Source organism: Neophocaena asiaeorientalis, unplaced genomic scaffold, assembly GCF_003031525.2.
Source record: "Neophocaena asiaeorientalis asiaeorientalis breed wild unplaced genomic scaffold, Neophocaena_asiaeorientalis_V1.1 scaffold445, whole genome shotgun sequence".
In the NCBI taxonomy this organism is placed as follows: domain Eukaryota; kingdom Metazoa; phylum Chordata; class Mammalia; order Artiodactyla; family Phocoenidae; genus Neophocaena; species Neophocaena asiaeorientalis.
Window position 1 is genome coordinate 637,264 of NW_020172783.1, and position 21,203 is coordinate 658,466.

The window sequence follows — 21,203 nt, forward strand, 5'->3', positions numbered from 1 at the left end:
AAGAAAAATGAGCAAAGCCTAAGGGACTTGTGGGACACCATCCTGTGAATGAGCATACACATTGTGGGAGTCCCAGAAAGACAGAAATGGGCAGAATGGGCAGAAAGAATATTTAAAGAAGTAATGGCTTAACATAGTCCCAATTTAATAAAATACATAAATTTACAAATCCAAGAAGCTTAGTGAACTTCAAGTTGGATAAAGTCAAAGGCACCTACACCAAGACACATTATATTCAAGTTGGTGAAAAACAAAGATAGTGAGTGACTTTTGAAAGAAACAAGAGAAAGAATTCATCACCTAAAAGATATCTTCAATAAAGTGATCAGGCAATTTCTCATCAGAAACACTGGAGGCCAAAAGGCAGTGGATTGATAAATTTAAAGTGCTGAAATACAAACTTGTTAACTGAGAGTTTTATATCAGGCAAAATGTCCTTCAATAATGAAGTAGAGACTTCCCTGGTGGTCCAGTATTTAAGACTCCACACTCCCAATGCAAGGGCCATGGGTTTGATCCGTGGTGGGGAACTAAGATCCCACATGCCACACAGTGTGGCCTTAAAAAAATTTTTTTAAAGAGTAGAAATTAAGACATTCCCAGATAAACAAAAGTTGAGGGACATGATTAACACTAGACTTTCCCTGTAAAAAATGCAAAAGGGAATACTTCTTGTTGAAATGAAAGGTTGCTAAACAGTAACACAAAACCATAAGAAGAAATAAAGATCTGCAGTGAGGTAAAATTGCAGTAAAGGCAATAATAAAAACTAGTATTATTGTTATTTTTGTTGTAACTCCATTTATTAAAATTTTTTCTTGGGCTTCCCTGGTGGCGCAGTGGTTGAGAGTCCGCCTGCCGATGCAGGGGACACGGATTCATGTCCCAGTCTGGGAAGACCCCACATGCTGCAGAGTGGCTGGGCCTGTGAGCCATGGCCGCTGAGCCTGTGCATCCGGAGCCTGTGCTCCGCAACAGGAGAGGCCACAACAGTGGGAGGCCTGTGTACCACAAAAAAAAAAAAAATTTTCAATGATTAAAATAAAAATTTATAAAAACAATTATTGATCTATGTAATTAGGAACAGTATGTATATGTATGTAATTTATGTCATCAATTATAGAAAGAGCTGGATGGATCTATAAAGGAGCACATGTTTTTATGCTATTGCAGTTAACCATCAATAGGTCAAAGAATAAATTACAAAAGTAATATGAAAATGTTTGTTTAAATGAATGAAAACACAAGAGACCAAAGAAAGAGATGCAGAGAAAGCAGAGTTCAGAGAGAAATTTATAGCTGCAAGTACGTACATTGAAAAAGAATAATGATCTAAAATCAATTACCTAATCTTATATTTTAAAGAACTATAAAAAGAGGACAAACTAAACCAAAAGCTAGCAGAAGGAAAGAACTAATAAAGACTAGAGCAGAGATAAACAAAACAAACAAACAAAAAACAGAGAAAATCAATAAAACCAAAGGCTGGTTCTCTGAAAAAGGGAAATTATCAAAACTTTAGCTAGATTAGCAAAGAGGAAAAATCGAGTATATGCAAATAATTAAAATCAGAAATGAACCTAGGGAGATTACTAATGGCTGTACAGAGATTAAAATATTATCAGAGGATATGATGGAGCTGTGTCCAAGATGGAAGAGTAGGAAAACCCCAATCTCACCTCTTCTCACAGGCACACAAAAATAGCTCTGATTTGCAGAGGAACTACTGATGAGAAAAAGAAAATGAGCAGAAAAGATCTTCTACAACTAAAGATATAAAGAAGGAACCACAATGAGCCAGATAGGAGTGATGGAGAAGCAGTATGGTTAAGAGAAAAGAACAAAGAACCAAAATAAGAACAAAATAATGCCATTTGCAGCAACATGGTTGGACCTGGAGATTGGCATACTGAGTGAAGTGAGTCAGAGAAAGACAAATATCATATGATATCGTTTACATGTGGAATCTAAAAAAAGGCTTCAAGTTACCTTATCTATTGGCTTGGCCAAAAAGTTCTTTTGGGATTTTCATACAATGTTATGGAAAAACTCAAAAGAACAGAAAATAAACTTATGGTTACAGGGGGGTAAGAGTGGGGGAGGGATAAATTGGAAGACTGAGACTGACACATATACATTACTATATATAAAATAGATAACTAATAAGGACCTACTGCATAACACATGGAATTCTACTCAATACTCTGTAATGGCCTATATGAAAAAAGAATCTTAAAAAGAATGGATATATGTATATGCATAACAGATTCACTTTGCTGTACACATGAAACTAACACAACATTGTAAGTCAACTATACCCCAATAAAAATTAAAATAAAATAAAACAAAAGTCATCTATAAAAAAAAAGATTCGTATTTCAAAGTGAGCAAATTAGCAGAGGTTGTTTCCAAGGTGTGTACAGTTTGAGCCAAACATTGGGCTCCCCAGCACACATCTCCTGCACCAGGAAGTCAAGCCTTCAGAACACTGGCTTTGAAGGTGAGTGGGGATTACTTTCAGAAGAGCCAAGTGCTCATAGTAGTCAACACACAACACAGAAGATCCCATGAAGCCCAAATTGGAGCTGCCCTACAGCATGTAGCTCTCATTACTAGAGGAGAGTGCAGTGCTTGGACACATAGGATGTCTCCTGCAAAAGGTCACTTCTCCAATGTCAGGCAATGTAACCAACATACCAGATATATATATATTAAAAAAATCAGCAAATTAGATGAAATAAGGTGACAGAGGAATATGTTCCAAATGAAGCAACAATATGAAACCCTAAAAAAGAACTAAGTGAAGTGCACATAACAATCTACTTGATAGAGAGTGTAATGTAATGACTGTAAAGATGTTCAAAGAACTCAGGAGAAGATTAGATGAACAGAGTGAGAAGTTAGAAGTTTTTAACAAAGAGTTAGAAAATATAAAGAAGAATAAAATGGAGATGAATAATACAAAAAATGAAATGAAAAATATACTAGAAGGAATCAATAGCAGATTAGATGATACAGAGAAAGAGAGCAGTGAGCTGAAAGATAAAGTACTGGAAAACACTGAAGCTGAACAGGAAAAAAAAAAAAGATGGAGAGATATACCATGTTCTTGGATTGGAAGAATCAACATTGTGAAAATGACTATACTAGACAAAGCAATCTATAGATTCAATGAAATCCCTATCAAGCTATCAATGGCATTTTTCACAGACCTAGAACAAAAAAATTTCACAATTTGTATGGAAACACAAAAGACCCTGAATAGCGAAAGCAATCTTGAGAAAGAAAAACAGCTAGAGAAGTCAGGCTCCTGGACTTTAGACTATACTACAAAGCTACAGTAATCAAGACAGTATGGTACTGGCACAAAAACAAATATAGATCAATGGAACAGGATAGAAAGCCCAGAGGTAAACCCACGCACATATGGTCACCTTATCTTTTTTTTTTTCCAGTACGCGGGCCTCTCACTGTTGTGGCCTCTCCCATTGTGGAGCACAGGCTCCAGACGCACAGGCCCAGTGGCCATAGCTCACGGGCCCAGCCACTCCACGGCATACGGGATCCTCCAGGACCAGGGCACGAACCCATGTCCCCTGCATAGGCAGGCGGACTCTCAACCACTGCGCCACCAGGGAAGCCCCTCATCACCTTATCTTTGATAAAAGAGGTAAGAACATACAATGGGGGAAACACTCTTCAATAAGTGGTGCTGGGAGAACTGGACAGCTATATGTAAAAGAATGAAATTAGAACACTCCCTAACACCATACACAAAACTAAACTCAAAATGAATTAAAGACCTAAATGTAAGGCCAGACACTATAAAACTCTTAGAGGAAAACATAGGCACAGCACTCTATGACATAAATCACAGCAAGATGGTTTTTGACCCACCTCCTAGAGAAATGGAAATAAAAAATAAACAAATGGGACCTAATGAAACTTAAAATCTTTTGCACAGCAAAGGAAACCATAAACAAGATGAAAAGACAACCTTCAGTCTGGAAGAAAATATTTGTATTTGAAGAAACTGACAAAGGATTAATCTCCAAAATTTACAAGCAGCTCATGCAGCTCAATATCAAAAAAACAAAAAACCCAATCCAAAATGGGCAGAAGACCTAAATAGACATTTCTCCAAAGAAAGATGGCTAACAAACACATGAAAAGATGCTCAACATCACTAATCATTAGAGAAATGCAAATCAAAACTACAATGAGATGTCACCTCACACAGGTCAGAATGACCATCATCAAAAAATCTACAAACAGTAAATGCTGGAGAGGGTGTGGAGAAAAGGGGACCCTCTCGCACTGTTGTTGGGAATGTAAATTGATACAGCCACTATGGAGAACAGTATGGAAGTTCCTTAAAAAACTAAAAATAGAATTACCATATGACCCAGCAATCCCACTACTGGGCATATACCCAAAGGAAACCATAATTCAAAAAGATACATGCACCCCAGTGTTCATTGCAGCACTATTTACAATAGCCAGGTAATGGAAGCAACCTAAATGCCCATCGACAGATTAATGGATAAAGAAGATGTTGTATACATATACAATGGAATATTACTCAACCATAAAGAGTAAAGAAATTGAGTTATTTGTAGTGAGGTGGATGGACCTAGAGACTGTCATACAGAGTGAAGTGAGTCAGAAAGAGAAAAACTAATGTTGTATATTAAAGCATAAATGTGGAACCTAGAAAAATGGTACAGATGAACCAGTTTGCAGGGCAGCAATAGAGACACAGACATAGAGAACAAATGTATGGATACCAAGTGGAGAAAGTGGTGGAGGGGAGTGGTGTGATGAATTGAGATTGACATATATACACTAATATGTATAAAATGGATAACTAATGAGAACCTGATGTATAAAAAAATAAATTAAATTAAATACAAAAATTCAAAAAAAAAAAAGAGTCATGTACCACAATGTTCATTGCAGCTCTGTTTACAATAGCCAGGACATGGAAGCAACCTAAGTGTCCATTGACAGATGAATGGATAAAGAAGATGTGGCACATATATACATAAAAAGAAACGAAATTGAGTTATTTGTAGTGAGGTGGATGGACCTAGAGTCTGTCATATAGAGTGAAGTGAGACAGAAAGAGAAAAACAAATACCATATGCTAACATATATATGGAATCTAAAAAAAGAAAAAATGGTTTTGAAGAACCTAAGGGCAGGACAGGAATAAAGACGCAGATGTAGAGAATGGACTTGAGGACATGGGGAGGAGGAAAGGTAAGCTGGGATGAAGTGAGAGAGTGGCATGGACATATTTACACTACCAAATGTAAAATAGCTAGTGGGAAGCAGCCACATAGCACAGGGAGATCAGCTCAGTGCTTTGTGACCACCTAGAAGGGTGGGATAGGGAGGATGGGAGGGAGATGCAAGAGGGAGGAGATATGGGTATCTATGTGTATGTATAGCTAATTCACTTTGTTATAAAGCAGAAACTAACACACCATTGTAAAGCAATTATACTCCAATAAAGGTTAAAAGAAAAAAAAATCTTTAGCATTACTGTGAACTGGAAAATTAGTCACCCATAGCTTGTAGACCCCAAGTTGAAATTTTGATACAAAGAGAATTGGTGAGAGAGTTATATTAAAACATTAAACCTGTTAATATGTGAACTCTTCAAAAAAAAAAAAAGTAATGAAGCCATAATAGCTGAAAACTTCCCTAACTTGGGAAAGGAAATGGTCATCCAAGCAGAGACAATCCCAAATAGAATGAACCCAAAGACCACACCAAGACATGTTGTAATGAAACAGCAAAAATAAAACATAAAGAGAGAATTTTAAAAGCCTAAGGAAAAAGGAACAAGTTAAGTACAAGGAAACTCCCATAAGGCTAAAAGCTGACTAGTCAGCAGAAACACTGCAGGCCTGAAGGGAGTGGCAGGATATATTTTAAATAATGAAAGGGGAAAACTTACAACCAAGAACACTCTACCCAGTAAGGCTCTCATTCAGATTTGATGGAGAGTTCAAAAGTTTTACAAGCAACCAAAAGCTAAGAGAGTTCAGCACCACCAAACTAGGTTTACAAGAAAAGTTAAGGGGACTTCTCTAAGTGAGAAAGAAAAGCCCACAACTAGAAACATAAAAATTGCAAAAGGAAAAATCTCATTGGTAAAGGCAAATATACTGCAAAGTCAGTAAATCAGCCATGTATTAAGCTAGAAGGAAGGCTAAAAGACAAAATTATACTATCATGTATACTCACAATAACTAGTTAAGGGATACACAAAACAAAAAGATTTAAAATATGATGTCAAAAACAGTAAGTGTGGTGAGGGAAGTAAAAAGGCAAGGTTGTTTAAAATGCATTTAATCTTAAGAGATCAGCAACTTAATCAAGTATTTTACATATATTTGTATTTATTTTGCTAAGTACAGTGTGAGGAACGTGGACAATAACTATGTAATATCTTCACATGTTTTAACTAGACTTATCATGATAATCAGTTTGACACATATAGAAATACCAAATCACTATGTTGTGTAACAGATACTATCATAGTGTTGTAGGTCAGTTTTACTTCAAAAACAAAAAAGAAACAAACAACCTCACAGAAAAACAGATCAGATTTGTGGTTATCGGAGTCAGGGGATTGGGGAAGGGACAATTGGAAGAAGGTGGTTAAAAGGTTCAAACTTCCAGTTATAAGATAAATAAGTACTAGGGATGCAATATACATCATAAATTTAGGTAACACTGCTGTACTTTATATGTGAAAATTGCTAAGAGAGTAAATCCTAAGAGTTTTCATGTCAAGAAACTTTTTTTTAATTTCTTTAATGTTATACCTGCTGTGAGAATCATTTCATAATGTATGTGAGTAGAATCATAATGCTGTACACATTATACTTACACAGTGCTGTATGTCAATTATATCTCATAAAACTGGAAAACAAAAGAGGATATTGTGAAAAGTTGCACAACAAAAATTAGACAATCTAGAAGAAGTGGATAAATGCTTTGAAAAACTCTATTTACTTACACTGACTAAAAATGAAACAGATTACTTCAACAGACCTATATCAAATTAAGATACTGAATTAGTAATCAAAGACCTGCCAAAAAGGAAAAATCAGGGTCAGATAACATCAATGGTAAATTCTACCAAATGTTTAAGGAATTGAATAATTAAGGTAATCCTTTTCAAATATTCAAAAAATGTGGAAAGAAGGAAACAATGAATTACTCTATGAGGCCAGATGTTCCCTGTTACAAAAGCCAGATAAAGACATCACACAAGAATAAAATTATGGGTCATGATCATTTCTAAATATAGATATTAAAATACTCAAGAAAATATTTGAAGATCAGATCCGCTAGAATGTTGAAAAGAGTATTCACCGTAGTAAAATAGTATTTATGCTATTTATGCAAAGTAAATAAATATTACATTCATTGATTTACCAAAAGTAAATCAATGTAATGCATTACATGATTATAATGAAGGGGAAATAAAAACACTATCAAATGATCATTTCAACTTACACAGAAAAGGAAGTTGAGAAAATCCAACATTCTCTGCTGATAAAAACTCTCAAGAAACTAGGAATAGAGGGAAAAGCCCTCAAAATGATACAGGGTATTTCTGAAAAACCCACAGCTAATACCATACTCAATGGTGGAAACTAAGATCAGGAACAATACAAGGATGTATTGTTTCACTGCTGTTATATAACCTTATACTAGAAGTTTTAGCATGGGGATTATAGAAGAAAAAGAAATGAAAGGCATCCAAATTGGAAAGAGAGAGGTAAAACAATGTGTATCTGCAGATGACATGATCTTATGCATAGAAAATCTCAAGAATTCAGAAAAAGCTACTAGAACTAATTACCAAACTTAACAAAAGTGCAGAATACAAGATTAACATACAAAAATCAGTTTTGTTTATATAAATGTCAGTGAACACACTGAACATGAAATTTTTAAAATTCCATTTACAAGAACAACAAAACAAATACTTAAGAATGAACCTAATTAAGGAAGTAAAATATTTGCTGCTGAAAACCACAAAACATTATTGCTGCAAGAAAATAAAGAATACCTAAATACTTGGAAAGTCATCCCATGTTCATAGATAGGAACGCTTAACATGGTTAAGAAGTCAATACTATCCAAAGCAATCTACAGATTAATGCAATGCCTATCAAAACTCTAACAGCCTTTTTTATAGAAATGAGTAATCCAATCCTCAACCTCATATGGAACTACAAGAACTACAATCAGACAAAAAAATCTTGAAAAACAACAAAGTTAAAGGAGCCACATTTATAAACATTGAAATTAGAAATATGCTATAATACCTACAGTAAATTAACACTGTTGTACTGGAAGAAGGACAGGCATATAACCCAATGGAACAGAAGAAAATGCAGAAATTAATCCTCATATATATGGTCAATTGATTTTCAACAAGAGTGCAAGACCATTCAATTGGGGGAAAGGACAGTCTCTTCTCAACAAATAATGCTGATAAAATCTTGATATCCACATGCAAAAGACTGAAGTTGTATCCTTACCCTACACCATATGCAAAAGTTAACTGAAAATGGATCAGAGACAAACTTTAGCAGTAAAACTGTAACACTTTCCCAAGAAAATTCTCAGGGAAAACTTTATCACATTGGATTATGTCATGATTTCATAGATATAACACCAAAGCATAAGCAAAAAAAGTAAAAAAATAAATAAATAAATTGGACTACATCAAATGGGACTACATCAAATGCAGAACTTTTGTGCATCAAAAGATACTATCAAGAAAGTAAAATACAATGTACAGATTGGGAAGAAATCTTTGCAAATCATATCGCTGACAAGGAATTAACATGCACAATACATAAAGAACTCCTACAGCTCAACAACAGCAACAAAAACCCAATTGAAAAAGGGGAAAGTACTTGAATAGACGTTTCTCCAAAGAAGGTATACAAGTGGTCAAAAAGTATATGAAAAGATGCTCAACATCGTTAATCATTAGGGAAATGCAAATCAAAGAACAAAGAGATACCACTTCACATAGGACAGCTATTATTTAAAAAAAAAAAATACAAGTGTTAATGGAGAAATGAGACCTCCTGCATTGCTAGTAGGAGAGCAAAATCATGCATCTTCTCTGGAAAACATTTTTGTGGTTCGTCAGAAAATTAAACACGGAGCTATCATATAACCCAATAATTCTAATCCTGGCTATATAGCCAAAAGAATTGAAATCAGGGGCTCAAACAAATACTTGCACACCAATGTTCACAGCAACATTATTCACAATAGTAAATGAGTGGATAAAGAAAATGTGTTATACACACAAAACAGAATATTATTCAGCCTTAAAAAGAAAGGAAATTCTGGCATGGTACAACATGCATGACCTTGAAGACAATGCTAAGTGAAATAATGTTAAGTGGGAAAAGGGCAAATACTGTATGATTCCACTTATATCACATGTCTAGAGTAGTCAAATTCAAAGAGACATGAAGTAGAATGTACTTTACCAGGGGCTAGGGAGTGGAGGAAATAGGGAGTTAGTTATTGCTTAATGGTACAGAGTCTATGTTAGGGAAGGTGAAAATATCTGGGGTATAGATAGTGCTTATGGTTACAAACATTATAGATGTATTTAATGCCACCAAATTCTATACTTACAATACTTTAAAATGATAAGTATCATTATGTATATTTTACTATAATTAAAAAAGGCAATGCTTGATTCTATATTAATGTGTGTGTGTGTGTATATATATATATATACACACACACACACACACACATACATATATATATATAACAAAGGTCAAAGCACTAACAGTTTCTTAGTGAGGTAAATAACATCTCTCCCCTTTGCCTCTGAAAACTGTTTCAAAAATTCTCTTTACCAGAATGGCTTAGTAACACCACTATGTAATTGTTTCAGGTACAGGTTATCTTTTTTCTTCATCTCCTAAGTAAGAATTAACCTGATGATGATAGCCTATCGATTAGGATTATTGCAAGCATTTGTAAACATGGTTATAGCATCAATGGTTTAAAAACATTCATTACTTAATCACTTCAGGCCTCAGTTTGCTTGTGTATTACCTGGAGGCACCGAACCAGATTAATTCTAAGTCAGTTGCTTCCTTCTGATAGGATGTGATTCTAATAATTTTCTAGAGTAAAGGCATTTATCTTAACAGGTCCTATGGAGATACACAGGAAAGAAACCAGAAACTTTAGGAGCCAATACCCGACTATATGAGTGGATTCCACAGAATGATCTTCTTGGTAAGACCAAAGAGAAGCAAAATTAAATGGAAGTGAATGAGGGATAATCTGAATGATTATTCAATAACAAATAAATCCAACAAATTTCTATTCAAAATAAGGAATAAACAACAACAAAAAAAACCCTTGATGTCTTCTTCACATTTCTTGTGGAGCTTGCTAAAGAAAAAATTATAAATGGCACTTGATAAAGACTGTAAGGCACACATTATTCAAAACCATCATGATACATATAGCTACTACTGCAATAGACTTCTACAGTAAGTCAGAGAGATTGGGCTCAACTCTGAGTGCAAAAAGGAAAAGTGGAAAATTTGTAGGCAAAGTTCAGAGTGGGGGGTGTCACTGGATGGAAGATTACTAAGGAAACCTCAGGGCCAAGTGGGTACCCTGGCAAAACTGCCTGAATCAAATTCTTGCTGAAGGCAAACATCACTTGGAGGATGCTGAAGTACGAAGCAACAGCTACATAGGGTGATCAGATATCAGGTTGGAAGAGTCTCGCTAAGCTGACTTAGTAGGATGCTTTCTAAAATTGGGCAATGCAGAGATAAACAAATAAACCCCCAAATCAGGGCCAGTTGAGAAGAGAGTTCAGAGGAGTTTAACTAGACTTTGGTCAAGGATAGAATCTTTGCTAAGTTCTAACATAAATATGGAATTTATAATTCTCACATTTATGATGCAATCTCTCCCTCCTCAGAATCAGAGTCAAGGAAAGTACCTTTAGATCAGGCTCTCATTAACTTTTGTGTACAATATTTCAGCATCATCCTGACTCTGTATCCATTTTCTCCCACCTCTCTTCTCTTTTTCTCACTATAACTATTTGAAAAAAATCTAATAAACCATTTCACCAACTATAACGTTTTAAATGGTTCCATATTACTCAAAATAAAGGGCAAATTCCATTTTCCTAAACAGAAACCTCATGACCTTGCCCTCATTTATCTTTCTAGCCATTCTCACATTGAAACCCTGCACATATTACCCCCCTTCCCCGACCACAGAAGCATTTTTTTCTTAAATCCCTCAGTCCTGTTTACTAAAGAATTCTCACCCCAAAAACTTGTCCAAAGGCAAGTATTTTTCATCATTTAACTCTGTGCAAACCTTTCAGAGGCTTATGGGATCACTTAATTGCTGGAATCACTAGTTGCTGCTTAGCACGAAATAATCAATTGCTGCTTTCTTTAGAGTTTATAGGCATTTACATATGGCCTCATGGCACAGAATTATATAGAAGATGCTCCATAATTGAATTATTTATACAGGTGTCATGATTTTCTGTTTCTGAAACTCTTACAACATAGAATAATGATATATATTTTTTTCTTTTTAGGTCATCCCAAGACCAGAGCTTTTATTACTCACTGTGGAACCAATGGGATCTATGAAGCTATTTACCATGGGGTCCCTATGGTGGGAATTCCTCTGTTTGGTGATCAGCATGATAATATTGTTCGTATAAAAGCCAAAGGGGCAGCTGTTGAAGTAGACTTGCAAAGAATGACAAGTTCCGATCTGCTTAACACTTTGAAAGCAGTTATTAACAACCCTTCGTGAGTATAGAATATATTCTTTTCTGAGAAGCATCAGTATTTTAAAAGGAGTAAATTGTTTTATTCTACTAAATTGATTACTTTTACATAATCACCAGGGGCTGGCTAACATTAAATATGATTGGCTTATACCTTTCAAATTTTATGAATGCATTTAGATTCACCTGGGCAATAGATTACTGGGCAACAACGTACAATCTCAAAGAAATACTAGATTTATTTAAATAAACTAAGCTATTACTAAATATTATTATTTTTATTAATAGTGTTTGTTGTTTATTTCTTAAAAATTGCAGATATTACCATTATAAAGAATTCAGGCAATATGACAAAAACATAAGGAGATAAAAATGAAAACCCACTTAACTCTCCTCATGTAGCTATAACCAATTACCAGTAGAAATATTACCTCAGCTATTTCCTTGTGCTAATTTATAAATAGAAAAGAAAAATAATCTTATAAAAATGGGATCATGTTACTTTTTAATTAAAAATATTTCAAGAGAAAGTCAATGAAGTAAAATTGAGAGCTCCAAGTGGAGACATAGAAGACACCAGCCTCCCTATCCCCTGACAAAGATCAACAATTAGACACTATCCATGAACAAAAATATCTCTGGGAGAGCTCTAAAGTTCACTTAAGAAATTTTAGCAACAATGTGGAACAAAAAAACTCTAAGAATAATCACACAAGAACAGTGAAGACAGCTTATTTATGCCTGCATCATCCCATCCCCAGGCCAGCATTGCTCAGCACCAACAGAGAAATTCCCAGCTAGAAAGAGTTCCTCACCAGGAAGGGAAGAGTGAACTGAGTGACCAGCTTCTAAAGCCTTTTGGGGCACAGAAGTAGAAAAACCAATTCTAAATTTGTATGAAGCCACAAAATATCTCAAATAGCCAAAGAAGTCCTGAGAAAGAAGAATGAAGCTGAAGGCATCCCACTTCCTACTTCAAACTATACTGCAAAGCTATAGTAAATTTAAAAGTATGGTATTGGCATAAAAATAGACACATAGACCAAAGGACAGGATTGAGAGCACTGAAACAAACCTTCATATACAAAGTTGAATAATATTTGAAAAAAGAGCCAAGAATAATCAATAGGAAAATGGTTGTCTCTTCATTAAATGGTACTGGGGTAAATTGATAATCATATGCAGGAGAATGAAATTTGGAACTCTATTTTCTATCACTTAGAATCATTGACTAGAAATGGATTACATACTAAAGCATAACCTGAAACCATGAAACTCCCAGAAGAAAACAAAGGGGAAAAATTCCTTGACAAGGGTTTTGCCAACAATATTTTAGGTATGACACCAACAACACAATGAACAAATGCAAAAATCAACAAGTGGGACTACAACAAACTTAAAAGCTTCTGCACAGCAAAAGAAATGATCCACAAAATGAAAAGCAACTGGCAAAATGGAAGAAAATACTTGCAAAGTACATATCTGATAAGAGGTTAATATACAAAACATATAAAGAACTCTTATAAAGCAGAGTTACTGAATAGATACTTGTCCAAAGAAGACACACAAATGGCTAACACGTACATGAAAAGCAGTTTGATGTCACTAAGCATCAGGAAATGCAAATCCAAACCTTAATAAGGTATCACCTCACACCTGGTAGAATGGCCACCATCAAAAGACAAGTTATATTGTCTTTTTATCTTGTTTATTGTTTCCTCTGCTGTGCAAAAGCTTTTAAGTTTCATTAAGTCCCATTTGTTTATTTTTGTTTTTATTTTCATTACTCTAGGAGGTGGGTCAAAAAAGATCTTGCTGCAGTTTATGTCAAGGAGTTCCTATGTTTTCCTCTAAGAATTTTATAGTGTCTTGTCTTACATTTGAGTGTCTGGTCTTTAATCCACTTGAAGTTTATTTTTGTGTATGGTGTTAGGTAGTGTTCTAATTTCATTCTTTTACATGTAGCTGTCCAGTTTTCCCAGCACCACTTATTGAAGAGACTGTCTTTTCTCCATTGTATGTTCTTGCCTCCTTTGTCGTAAATTAGGTGACCATATGTGCATGGGTCTATCTCTGGGCTTTCTATCCTGTACCATTGACCTATATTTCTGTTTCTGTGCCAGTACCATACTGTCTTGATTACTGTAGCTTTGTAGTATAGTTGGAAGTCTTGGAGCCTGATTCCTCCAGCTCCGTTTTTCTTTCTGAAAATTGCTTTGGCTATTCGGGGTCTTTTGTGTTTCCATACAAATTGTAAAAATTTTTGTTCTAATTCTGTGAAGAATGCCATTAGTTTGATAAGGATTGCATTGAATCTGTAGATTGCTTTGGGTAGTATAGTCATTTTCACAATATTGATTCTTCCAATCCAAGAACATGGTATATTTCTCCATCTGTTTATGTCATCTTTGATTCCTTTCATCAGAGTTTTATAGTTTTCTGAGTACAAGTCTTTCAGCTCCTTAGGTAGGTTTATTCCTAGGTATTTTATTCTTTTTGTTGCAATGGTAAATGGGATTGTTTCCTTAATTTCTCTTTCTGATTTTTTGTTGTTAGAATATAGGAATGCCAGAGGTTTCTGTGCATTAATTTTGTATCCTGCAACCTTACCAAATTCATTGATTAGTTCTAGTAGTTTTCTGGTGGCATCTATAGGATTTTCTATATATAGCATCATGTCATATGCAAACAGTGACAGTTTTACTTCTTCTTTTCCAATTTGTATTCCTCTTATGTCTTTTTCTTCTGATTTCTGTGGCTAGGACCTCCAAAACTATGCTGAATAAGAGTGGCGAGAGTGGACATCCTTGTCTTGTTCCTGATCTTAGAGGAAACGCTTTCAGTTTTTCAGCATTGAGTGTGATGTTTGCTGTGGGTTTGTCATATATGGCCTTTATTATGTTGAGTAGGTTCCCTCTATGCCCATTTTCTGGAGAGTTTTTATCATAAATGGGTATTGAACAAAAGCTTTTTCTGCATCTATGGAGATGATCATATGGTTTTTATTCCTTAATTTGTTAATATGGTGTATCACATTGATTGATGTGCATATACTGAAGAATCCTTGCATCCCTGGGATAAATCCCACTTGATCATGGTGTATGATCATAAGGACAACCTTCAGAATGTGAGAAAATATTTGCAAATAAAGCAATGGGCAAAGGATTAATCTCCAAAATGTACAAACAGCTCATGGAGCTCAATATCAGAAAAAAAAAAAAAAAAGAATCCAATTAAAAAATGGGCAGAAGACCTAAATAGACATTTCACCAAAGAAGACATACAGATTGCCAACAAACACATGAAAAGATGCTCGACATCACTAATTATTAGAGATAAAATCAAAACTACAATGAGGTATCACCTCACACTGGTCATAATGGCCATTATCAGAAAATCTAGAAACAATGAACGCTGGAAAGAGCGTGGTGAAAAGGGAACCCTCTTGCACTGTTGATGGGAATGTAAATTGATACAACCACTATGGAGAATAGTATGGAGATGCCTTTAAAAACTAAAAATAGAACTACTATATGACCCAGCAATGCCACTCCTGAGCGTATACCCTGAGAAAACCATAATTCAAAAAGAGATATGTACCACAATATTCATTGCAGCACTATTTACAATAGCCAGGACATGGAAGCAACCTAAATGCCCATTGACAGATGAATGGATAAAGAAGATGTGGCACATATATACAATGGAATATTACTCAGCCATAAAAAAAATTGAGTTATATGTAATGAGGTGGATGGACCTAGAATCTGTCACACAGAGTGAAGTAAGTCAGAAAGAGAAAAACAAATACCGTATGCTAACGCATATATATGGAATTTTAAAAAATGGTACTGATGAACCTAGTGGCAGGGCAGGAATAAAGATGTAGACATAGAGAATGAACTTGAGGACACGGCGGGGAAGGGGGAAGCTGGGGTGAAGTTAGAGTAGCAGCGACATATATACACTACGAAATGTAAAATAATTAGCTAGTAGGAAGCAGCAGCATAGCACAGGGAGATCAGCTTGGTGCTTTGCGATGACCTAGAGGGGTGGGATAGGGAGGGTGGGAGGGAGGCTCAAGAGGGAGGAGATATGGGGATATATGTATGCATTTGGCTGATTCACTTTGTTGTACAAAAGAAAGTAACATAGATTGTGAAGCAATTATACTCCAGTAAAGGTCTATTTAAAAAAAAAAAATAAAGACAAGTTATAACAAGTGTTGGTGAGGATATGAAGAATGGGGAACTCTAGTGCACTCTTGGTGGGAATGCAAATGGTGCAGTGACTATAAAAAAGAAGTATGGAGGCTCCTCAAAAGATTAAAAATAGAACTACTACACTCTCCAGTAATCCTACTTCTGGGTATGTATCTAAAGGGAATAAAAACAGAATATGGAAGAGATATCTTCACTCCCATGTTCATTGCAGCCTTGTTCACAATAGCCAAATATGAAAACAACCTAAGTTTCTGTCAGTGGATGAAAGGATAAGGAATATGTGGTATATGTATATAAAGGAATATTATTCAGCAAAGAGAAAATAGGAAATCTTTGCATTTGTGATAATATGGCATCATGCTAAATGAAATAAGTCAGAGAAGGAAAAATACTGTATGATAGCACTTATATTTGTATATAAAAAGTGAAACACACAGAAACAGATACTAGAGTGGTGGTTACCAGGAGCTAGGAGTTGGAGGAATGAAGAGATGTTATACAAAATTACAAACTTTCAGTAAATTGAAACTTACTTCAGTGAATAAATTGTGGGGAACTTTGTACAACATGAAGATTAGCTGTAATCATAGATAAATAAATTCCTTATGATGAATGATTATATTTATTATGTTATTCTTTCTCATAAAAATCAAATAAATATACTCTGTGAGGAAAAAACATTAAAATTAAAAGTATTGCCAGGCTTTGGATAAATATTTCTTTAATATCAGATAAATTCTTACTAAAAATTTAATATAAATCTATGAACAAATTTTGACAGTAGAGATTAGAATAATTATTTTGTGAATATTTCCAATTTTGGTCAGTATAGAATGACTTTTACTTGAAGTCAATTCTCAACTTCCAGTCCATGTCTCTTAAACATCACATGTTAATTTCTGTTAGCTGCATTATCATTACAACATTATCAAAGCTTACAACATACACATCTTGTCCATGACCACATTTCCAACATTGTTTAGCATTAGTTTGGTGTTTATATGGACTTGATGTAATTCATGTTTTATTACAGTATTTCTATTCCTGAACGATTTTATTATTTTTTTATCTGACAAATATTTTGTTTCTGTGTCTTGGAGCTTTTGTTGTTGTTGTTTCCTTGTTTTCCTGAGATATATCCAGAGGTATTTACTCCTTAAATTCTTGTGTATTAAGAAATGCCTGTAGTATTTTTTTTTTTAACCAAAGAGCAACAGGACTTTGTATAATTTTTTTTTTTTTAGCCACAATTATCTTCCTCAGAACTTTCTACATGCTGTTCCACTATTTTCTATAATTTAATGTTCTGTATTCTCCATCAATGGTGACTGCACTTCAGTATGGGAGAATAACCTCCCTTCTTCATGTCCTTCACAAACCCAAGGAAATCCTTTTTCTAAGTCAGCCATTCAAAAACTTAAACCAAAACCAGGGACTGGTCTTCTGTTCCTTGACTAAAATTAGAAGGGTTAGTGTTCTAGTTATTGCCATTTTTCCCTCTAACCACTACACTTGCATCCCTCTGTTGCTTGAAGCAAAGTTTCCAGCATCTACTCAATCTCAGGCCCTACTTCTTGCCCATAGGGTCATATTAAGCTTTTTGTTTTCAATTGAAATATCAGGGCCGTGAAGATCACAGACTGAAATCTTTCTTGCTACTGTTGAAGACTAGCTTCTTGTTAACACTAACACTCCAGACAGAACCTGGAGAAGGTTGAGGGGGAAGGGGAAGGGGTTCCTTTCTCATAGACCTACCCCTCAATGCTGCTCCCTGTCACTATCATGTTCCCAATACCATACTCAGCAAATGAGATCAAATTCTGTATTCTCAACTTACATATTCTACATTCCTATTTCTGAACTTTTAAAATTCTACTTCCAATTAGAAATTATTTTTCCCCTACCTCCAATCATTACTAAGACTATGAAACATCCAATGAATTCCAGCTGATAGACCACCTTATCTAGAAATATCTCGAGGAAACAAACTTTCAAGTGCATTCTGTGCCCTTAGTGATATATTTATGAAATAATGTATTAATAATTATGTAATATACCTTTGATAATATATAAAAATTTTAGGTATTTCATGTCCTTAACAAATTTTTCAAGTGAGTATCTACATATTTATTCAATCCTTAGCTATAAAGAGAATGCTATGAAGTTATCAAGAATTCACCATGATCAGCCTATGAAGCCCCTGGACCGAGCAGTCTTCTGGATTGAGTTTATCATGCGCCACAAAGGAGCCAAACACCTTCGGCCAGCCATCCACAACCTCACCTGGTACCAGTACAATTCTTTGGATGTGATTGGGTTCCTGCTAGCATGCATGGCAACTTTTATATTCCTGGTCACTAAATGTTGCCTGTTTTGTTACTGGAAGTTTGGTAAAACTGCAAAGAAGAAAAAGAAAGAGTAGTGGGGTTTTTTTTTGTTTTTTTAACAGTTGGGCTGGAAACCTTGATAAGCTCCATCTGAATTAATCCAGCCACTGATTTGAACAGATTCCTCTCCTACTCTCCTGGGTTCTTATCCATTCCTCAGCTTATCAAGTCAAAGATCAAAGACTCACCCCCAAAATGTGCCACATGATTTAGAATTAAGGTTTAAAATAATCTATTCTTTAAAAAGAGATGATAAACAAATAAACATATGGAAGTTGCTACCATTAAAGACTTAGTGTTTTACTTCATTCATTGCTTTCAGCTCAACAAATTGAGATGCTGCTTGAGGGCTTAGGAACATAATGATTAACAATTTTCAGTACTGATCATATTGAATATTTCCTAAATATCTAACATCATTTTGGGTCCAGCATGTAAGAATTATTACATATTATCTAAAGGAACTATACAAGAAGTAGTGTAGAGCATACTCTCTCTAGTCAGAGTTTCCCTTCCAATCAGGAAGGTCAGGAGACTGTTAGGGTTTCTACTCTGCTATTAAGCACGTTTTACACCATCACTTTCCTTTCATATGACACACTGGACTTTGTCTCTCTTAGAATACAAAACACTATTTTTTGTCTTTGATTTGAAGATTGTCTTTCATTTGGATATTAATAATGATAGTACTTCATTTGTATTGTAACACTTTGTGGCTTCAGAAAACTAGCTAATTATCATATGTTAACATGGTTAATAGTATGATGGAGCAAAAGTAAATGATTGGAATTTAATACCCACTTTTTAAAAGTAACTTAATTTTTAAAAAAATTCTTTCCTACATTAATTTTACTTACAATAAACACATTTGGAAATAAGCAAACTTCTTAGACTACACTGCAGATTCTTTGAGGGAAAAATGCATTTCTCTGAAATACTATCTGCTGTGAGGATGATTTCTACATATAATCAGAAACTCGATGAGTTTTCTCATTTCTTCCTTTTCTTTTACTCCATAACTTCCCCTGGTCTTCTCACAAACTGTATTGTGATCACTACACCAAGCACAAGTACTTAGGCTTCTTATTAACTAGTGTCAGCCTGAAATCTGCAGTAAACATGAAGACAACATGTTGAATTTTAATAGAAAGGTCTCAAAAAAAAGTATTCCCTCTCCTTCTTCTCTAACCATACAGGGTCAATTTTGGGGAGTTCTGACAGTGATTTTATTTTGAAATTCTGCCAAATTCTCCATTTAAAAAAAAGTCTCTTTCTTTCATTTACAAAAAGTCTATCTTCAGTATGCTTGCCAATAATTTACCCATGAGGTCAAAAAATTATTCAATATAATACATATCAACCAAGTTCAGTAATAATTTACTATGGACTTTGATATTTATAACCCAAGCAAAATAGACTGAAAGTTACTATCATAGAACAAACATAAGTCTATCAAATATAAAATTATTTTAGAAAATAATATAAAATTATCTTAGGACAAATGAAAATTATTTGGGCATTTATCTGTTTTTTAAACAGGAATAGTGGCACAAATAAGTACAATGTAAATACAAATTTATTCTTAAATGGCAAATTAACTATAAAGAAATATAGCAGAAAAAATGTATTTTCTTAATTTTTTGAGATTTGAAATAATTAAATAATTATTATACTTTAAAGTATAAAGTTTGAAAAATGTAAGCACTAATGCTGTTTGTTTTAAGATCTAATTCATGTAATCAAAACAATAACTTACCATACTTCTAAATCATTTATTCTGGCAATAAGGTAATGTCCTTTCCTATAATAATCTTTAAAATCATAGTTTAATCTTAATGTCAAGATATCTCTTTACTTTTTCATTCTTATAAAATGATTTAATATAAAGGAGTTTAAACTCAAGATTTGGATACGTTGTTAGCAATTTCTGTTTATTAAAAAAAACTACTCCTAAAAATAAATGAATATATTCTATTTATAGAGACCAAAGCTTTTCTTAAACACAAATATTTACCTATTTATATTATCTATGCATCATTATATTAACTAAATTAACAATCTGGTAATAATTTTAGGTATGCAGAGGTTAAACCTTTCTAATATGCTATATTTTTCCAGTTTAAGTTTCAATAAGAAGATGTTTTCTGGAGTTTGATGACCTCTGGCTTTCCTAGTCAGTTAAAACAATATGATTTAAAATACTCTATTTGTAAACTACACATAATCTATATTTTATAATCTATATAATCTGTATGTTAGGAAATCCTGCTCAAATATCTTCTGTGTCATGACTTATTTGAAAATGATAATAGGTGTATGCAAGTATTTTGTACATGTGCACATGCATATATGTGTGAACACAAAGTGAAGCTCTATCTGTTATAAATAAAAAGTGATTCATATGGTTGTATGTCTTGATCGTCAAACTTGCTTCCCTTTTCTGATGAGGGAAGTGTTTGTTACTGTAATGTTCTACATATTTTACCAAAAATAATGATTAACCTACAGCCTCAGATCTACCATACTCTCCAAATTTATGGGAATATCAACGGTGATATTTCAAACGGCAATACAGTTGGGACTTTTGGGTCTGCTGCCTATGGAACAAGGAACTATCAGTTCCGCAATGCACATTGAATCACTACCTACCCTTGGCTTCTCAATTTCATTTTCTCTGCAGGTTCTTTGCTTATGAATCCCACTCCAATTCTACCATGGTTCTAGATTCTGGCTCTAATGTCT

The 21,203-nt window shown here is 34.3% G+C and overlaps 1 protein-coding gene across 1 annotated transcript in view; it reads left to right on the top strand.

The window, feature by feature from the left end:
* The window catches only part of LOC112397411 (UDP-glucuronosyltransferase 2C1-like), a 33,891-nt gene extending 15,141 nt beyond the window's left edge, over window positions 1-18,750 (top strand). Inside the window, exons 4-6 of the mRNA XM_024741605.1 lie at window positions 10,224-10,311; window positions 11,654-11,873; window positions 18,217-18,750. Coding sequence (XP_024597373.1) covers window positions 10,224-10,311; window positions 11,654-11,873; window positions 18,217-18,496 — 588 coding nt within the window. The 3' untranslated portion in view covers window positions 18,497-18,750. The remainder of the gene's footprint in view (window positions 1-10,223; window positions 10,312-11,653; window positions 11,874-18,216) is intronic.
* The last annotated feature ends 2,453 nt before the right edge of the window (window positions 18,751-21,203 follow it).